This window comes from Elephantulus edwardii, unplaced genomic scaffold, assembly GCF_000299155.1.
Source record: "Elephantulus edwardii isolate Elephantulus edwardi_28Jun2011 unplaced genomic scaffold, EleEdw1.0 scaffold00038, whole genome shotgun sequence".
NCBI lineage: Eukaryota > Metazoa > Chordata > Mammalia > Macroscelidea > Macroscelididae > Elephantulus > Elephantulus edwardii.
In genome coordinates this window covers 837,544-844,304 of record NW_006399788.1, presented here as the reverse complement: position 1 = coordinate 844,304, position 6,761 = coordinate 837,544, and the positions used below count along the sequence as shown (strand labels likewise).

The 6,761-nt window shown below is 39.1% G+C and overlaps 1 protein-coding gene across 1 annotated transcript in view; it reads right to left on the bottom strand.

Annotated features, from left to right (window-relative positions):
- Positions 1–1,612: 1,612 nt before the first annotated feature.
- The window catches only part of PSD3 (pleckstrin and Sec7 domain containing 3), a 504,139-nt gene continuing 498,990 nt past the window's right edge, over positions 1,613–6,761 (bottom strand). The window contains exon 16 of the mRNA XM_006884895.1: positions 1,613–1,863. Within this exon, the coding sequence (XP_006884957.1) occupies positions 1,648–1,863 (216 nt within the window). The 3' untranslated portion in view covers positions 1,613–1,647. The remainder of the gene's footprint in view (positions 1,864–6,761) is intronic.

Here is a 6,761-nt window from a genome sequence, read left to right as displayed (position 1 = left end):
AGCTCTGAGCAGCACCCTGAAATTTCACAGGGACTATCAACAAACTCATGACTGTTAAGTTTGAAAGAACTACTAGAATAGACAGAAATAAGCAATCAAAAAGAGATGCAGCATTTCTTGTTAGTAGAAAGTTGAGTAATAGCAGACTGAAATGGGTTTCCATGAGGCTGAGAGACAATAAACTAAGGAACTATTATGCAACCAGAAGGTCCCTGGCTTTCCAACCACGATTCATTTCAGTTTACTCATCACCTTGCGATGCAATCATTAAGTGTTCAGCTACTAACCAAAAAGCCAGTGTGAAAACCCACAAGCTACACCATGGGGGAAAGGTGTGGCAGTCTGCATGTGTAAAGACTGCAGCCTGGAAATCCTATGGGGTAATTCTATTCTGTCCCAGAGGGTCACTATGAGTACAAAGTCAAATCAATAGCATGCAACAAGATCTATTACTTTTGGATTCATCTTAAACAATGTGTTAGTTTCCCGAACCACCACAGAAAATCTCCTTCCCCTATCTTATTTTGCCTCAGTTTATAAATGTTTAATTTTCAGTAATTTTTTATTAGGAAGGAAGCTTGCAAAATTCTAATAACCAGGAGATAACCATCCCACTTCTATATACACACACACACATTCTGAGGGATTCCTATTTAGTGCAAAGAGAGAAAGAGGGAAGAGAAAGGGGGGGTTGGGGAGGGAAAGAAGAAAAGGGAAAGAGAGAGAATGAGAATCTAACTGTGAATCTGTTCCTGGAAGGAGGGGTATCAATGACAGAGATGACTCTGGTTTTTGACACTGTGGGAATGAGGTAACAATTTTCTGTAGAACAACATACATGCCTACTGCTGCAGCTCCCCAAGAGCTGATTATTGCCACTACTCCTTGAGAAAACAAAAGTAACCTGGTGCCAATCTTCCCTCCAATTTCACTGGCAAAATGACATCACTCTCTTTCCCTTGTCTGACCAAGATGGAACAACCCATACTTCACGCAAGCTACTGTGCTTCCCCAAGTTCTCCAGCTCTGCGACCTTCACGCTCGCTTCTCCCTGCTTCCAGCAGGGCCACAGTAAGTGCTAAGATGCACGCACAGCCCGTGTCACATTGGGAAATCTCGCTTCCCATCATCGTAATTCTCAGTTAGACTTCAGTAAATTCCACTTCTGTGACTGGGCATGGTTTCACATACAAAGGCTTATATTAACTCTGGTAAGAATTTACTATGCTACAAAGTTTGTCCAGTTAAGCTTTCCACAATGGATTAAAATTGTGTAACCTTGGGGGAGGGGAAAATTTGACAGCTGATTTAAAAATACATAAAAAAAAATTGAGCAGAGTGCAAAACAAAACAAAACAAAACAAAAAAAGCAAAGGAAAAGGGTTACATAATTTTTTCTGAATCATGATACCCTCCCCCCTCACAAAAAGGTGCATTAGTGACCAAGTAGCAAAATTCATCAAAGCAAAGAAATCAAGAGCAAAGAGACAATATGTACAGAAAACAACAAAAATTATACAATAGAAAATTTTACTAATGCACCATTTAGTCACAGAATTTTTTTTAAATATATCCACAGATTACCAGAAAGATCTTGAAAAACCCCATTTTGCTCCATGACCAGCACTTCCTGGCTGCAGGTAGGTTCTAAGTAACTTTCTGCTTAATGCTTGGTGCTTCTGGTCGATGATCCTTCCTCTCTGAGACATTACGCTTGACCTTGGCGGTGACTGGAGATGAATCCGGATTCAGAGAGGGACTTGAATGGGACTTCTTCAGTCCAGCGCTCTCATTTTCACTGTTGATCAGGAGCTCTTTACCTCCTTCTTTTAGAATGCCAACATAAATATCATAACGAGTTTTCTGGAGAGGGAAAATCAGAGAAAAAAAGGGAAGTCAATGAAGGCTTCAAAGAGCATATGTGTTAACTCACCTCTTTTGTAATAGGGAGTGTGATGGGTTGTGAAATGATCCATTTTTGTCCCCTAAATTTACAAATTACTTAGGTACTTATTGTGCAGAGACAGCCGCTTTCAGAGATGGATTAGCTTACTTATCAATTTGCTAAACAGTTAAGTTAGAAGTTGGTTCTCGTTTATTTTGAGTTCTGAAGGAATGCTGACTGGTAATGATCTGAGGTGTAGGAGTGTGACCCCTGGGGTATCTGGATGAGTCTCCTGGTTCAGTACTGCAGACTCCTGAGACACCTACTTGATCAAGGCCTCACTTCAGGCTTAGATACGACTGTTGACTTTCCCCCTATTCTCTGGAGCTCTGCAAGAGAAACCCTGGTAGTAATGTATGAGGCTGTAAACTGACTAGGCGGAAGCTCAAAGCCCCTCATTACTCCACTGAATAGAGATGGCCAGTTTCCTCCTGGAAAGATTTGTAGCAATGGAATGTTGTTGGAGGGGAGCTAGGAGTTGCAATGTGATGGCAGTGAATATTTTTTGCGTGTGTGTGTGTGTGTGTGTGAAGGGGTAGAGGATAAGGCTCTCCATAAAGAATCAGATGAAGGAATCATGTCATGTGAGACTACTTGTCAGTCCTCTACAAAGACCAAAGAACTTTCTAGAAGCCACTTTTGGTTTCTATTGTTTTTCTGTTGGAATTATCCAGTTCTCAATTTATTTACTTAGAAAACAAAATTAGTTTCCAATGCCTATCTTATGCAGCAAAATTAATTTCATTATCAAACATTTATTTAATGTTTTAAATAATAGTGCCTTGATTCTCTGCCTCTCTAATTGTGTCTAGGTATCTTGTTTTTCTAAGAACAATTGTGTGCAAGTGGGTGTATATAAATATACAAAAGGATCTCAGATTCTTTGACACAAGCTAGTAAAAATTAATCTTTCATTCTATAGCCTCAACAAATAAATAATTTATAGAAGGTCTATAGCATTTTTTTAAAAAGAAAACAATACCAGTTATAAACTCTAAGAAGAGCAGGAAGTTTTTGTTATTGTTGTAAATCTTAGCAGTATTTCTTCTATATTGGAGTTTTGAATAGCTCAGTTTTACGTTAAGGAGTTCTGGTGGTCTAGAGGGTAAGCAGTTTTGCTGCCAACCGAAAAGCACTTGGTTTGAATCCACATCCACCAATGTCTCCTCAGGAGAAAGATGGGCAATTTCCTCTCATGAGATTTACAGCCTTTGAAAACCAGCTTGAGGCTCAGATATGAGTTGGTTCTATCTCAAAAACACATAACAACAAGGTGTTGGGGTTTTTTTCCAAAAAATTTAAAACAAACCTACAAGTTATTGTTTATTCCATTCCCATACTTGTATTCAATCTTGATTCCAATGTACTTTCTCACATTATTGGTACCTATATGTTAAATTTCCTATTTATCATAAATCAAAATGGTGGTAAACAGAAGCAGCTAGTGAAAAGAAAATGTTTCAGTTGCAGTACAATAATATTTCAATGAAAACAACTTGATAGTATAATTCTGAACTACAAAAATATTGTAAAGTCAAACTTTGGAAAGAAAAAATTGGCAAACCACAAGAATATGAAATCAACATCATTCTACATTTTATAATATATTGGCATTTCCAAATGTATTCTTAAAAGTTCTTAATTTTAGTTTCATTCCCACCCACATAACCAAGGTATATTTTTCACTTTGCAATTCTACTATGCTTTTCCTTAAAGGCTTTAAAGTTTCTAGAATTAACTTGACACATACTTCTTTGTCATTAGGAAAGTAGTACTTCATATTACTCTTAGCTAAGACACTGCTGTTGTTGTCCTTAAGTGTCATCAAGTGATTACCATATAAATAAAACACTGACTTTGAGAAGAATGGGAATCCCAGAACACTTGATCATGCTAATGTGAAACCTATACTTGGACCAAGAGGCAGTTGTCAGAACAGGGCAAGGAAACACTGCATGGTTCAAAATTTGGAAGGGAGTATGGCAGGGATGTGTCCTGTCTCTATACCTTTTCAACCTGTATGCAGAACAGATTATTTGGGAGGCTGGGCTCTATGAGGAGAAATGCGGCATCAGGATTGGTGGAAGATCTATCAACAATCTGCGTTATGCAGATGACACAACCCTGATTGCTGAAACTGAGGAGGACCTGAAGAGCTTGCTGCAGAGGGTCAAGGACTACAGCCTCCAATATGGATTGAGGCTCAATGTCAAGAAGACAAAGATTCTCACCACTGGACCAATTGGCAGCATCAGGATGGATGGTGAAGAGATTGAGATTGTTCACAGCTTTAGTTTGCTTGGCTCCACAGTCAACCGTCTTGGCACCAGTAGCCAGGAAATTAAAAGACGTTTTGCAATGGGAAAATCTGCTGTTAGGGACCTCTCCAAAGTACTGAAGAGCAATGTAGTCTCTCTGGAGACTAAGGTGCATCTGATATAGGCCATGGTCTTTGCAATCACTTGATATGCATCAGAGAGTTGGACAATGACTAAGGAGGATAGAAGAAGAATTGATGCCTCTGAGCTGTGGTGCTGGAGAAAAGTATTGAGGGTACCATGGACTGCTAGGAAAACAAACGGATTCATGCTGGAGAGCATTAAACCAGTCAGCTCCTTGGAGGCAAGAGTTCTGAGGCTTTGTCTAACATACTTTGGACAGGTTGTAAGGAGGGACATGTCCTTGGAGAGGGACAGCACAGGAGGGGAATGCCCTCTATGAGGTGGATTGATTCAGTGACTGGGGTAATCGGGATTGGAGTATTGGAGACAGTGCGATTGGTACAGGACAGAGTTTCGGGTGGTGGTACACAGGGTCACTATGAGTCACAAACGGCTCGACGACACGTAACAACAACAACAACAACAACCCTGTTCTATAAAAATTGTCCTCCAAGTTCACAGAACTTCCACAGGCATATTTAGGAAGTGGATGCCACTCCTACTTCTAAGCCCGTCTTAATCTGTGAGCTCTACCAGACATTGTCAACCAAGTGTAACCATTATGGCAATTGATGTACCACTGGACTGCCGTTTAGTATAAAAGAAATCATAAGTTACCTAAGTATAGTGAAATGACAGAAAAGTGCTGTACCACACAAGAAATGTTCATTTAAAATACAATTAAATGAGGCCCTAGGACAGTAGGCCTGATGGCCAAAATGACTTGTTTTTAAAAAAGCAGCTTCTGCCCCAGTCTCTCCTTGGCTCCAAGGAGAGGTTCCCAGCCCACTCTCACAACTGACCAAGAGGCCAGTGTCTTATAGGTCGTATAGCCCTGGTCTGTCCACTTGTTACACAGCGTTAACTTGTGGTTGCTGTGATGTTGAACACGTTGACACAGATTTGTGATAATGTGATAATGGTCGACTGTGTTTGGTTGCTCTCCCTGATTAAAACAAGTCTGGAAGCAGGAGTGGCATCCACTTCCGAAATAACTTGCCTCTGGAAACTCTAAGAACTTGGAGAAATGATGAAAGTCATACTAGTGTTCAGGTCTTTTGTTCATAAGGTCGCTACGAGTATAGCCTACAACTCAATAGCACTTAACAACAAAAACAACAATACATTGCAGAGGTTTTTTTCATGCTTTTAAGGGTTTTAAAAATATGACATATTATGTTCCATTTTGTTGGGTAATTCAATACAAGTTTCTTAAGTTATTTTCTGAAATTTGATAGACTGTTAAAATATTTTTTAATGAATTCACAAGATTAGTAAAAAATGTTTTTGTCAGCATATTTTCCCCCATTTATAATAAGTAATTGAAGAAATAAATTAGTCCGTATATATTAAAACAACAACAGTTTTAAGTTAATAACTGTGAAGTACAACTTTTGCAAGTTGTTTTGTTCAGGAGTGGAGCGACTATGACCAACAACAAAAACCTGTTCATCATTAAACACAATCAAGACTGAGCACTTGGTCAGTATCACGAGGCAGAGCCAGCATTCTGTTGTTGATAACACAGCATTTATTTAGTGCTGTCAAGATGGCTGCAGGAATTTCTTTTAACAATCACACACAATTAGTATCTGATAGGTTTCATTGACAATTAGAGAAATGGAAGTGGAGAGAAGTTCAAAGTTAGAGAGTTGTTATTGTTAGATGCTGTTGGGTTGACTATGACTCATAACAACCCTATGAAGAATAGATCTGACCTTTTCCCTATCCTACAAGAATTAGCAAGAAGTAAGGCTAGAATTTAACTCAAGAACCCATTATTGAATAGTTCTTAAACTATTTTTCTGAATAGGAAAATAGAGATGCATATATATTTCTTTCTCTCTCTGTCTCTGTCTCTCTCTCCCCCCTTCCCTTCATTCCTATAGTTTCTCTCTTGACTTTTTTCCCCCATCTCTTTCTCTCACTATAAATATTATGAAGCCACCAGGTGCAATGCTTAAGAATGCTATGGGCAGAATACTGAATGACTCAAGAAGCATTAAAAGAAGAGGTCATGACACTAGGGACAATATTGCCAATGTCAGATGGATCTTGGCAGAAAGCTGAGAGTACCAGATGAATGTCTATCTGTGTTTCATCGACAAAGCAAAGGCATTTGACTGTGTGGATCACAGTAAATTGTGGCTAACCTTGAGGAAAATGGGAATCTCAGAACACTTAATTGTGTTTATATGAAACCTATACTTGGAACAAGAAGTTGTCCTCCAAACAGACCAAGGAAACATTATATGGTTCAAAATCAAGAAAGGAGTGCCTCAAGGATGCATCCTCTCCCTGTACCTTCTCAATCTGTATGCTGAAGAGGTCATTCTGGAAGCAGGGCTTTATGAGAAGTGTGGCATCAAAATTGG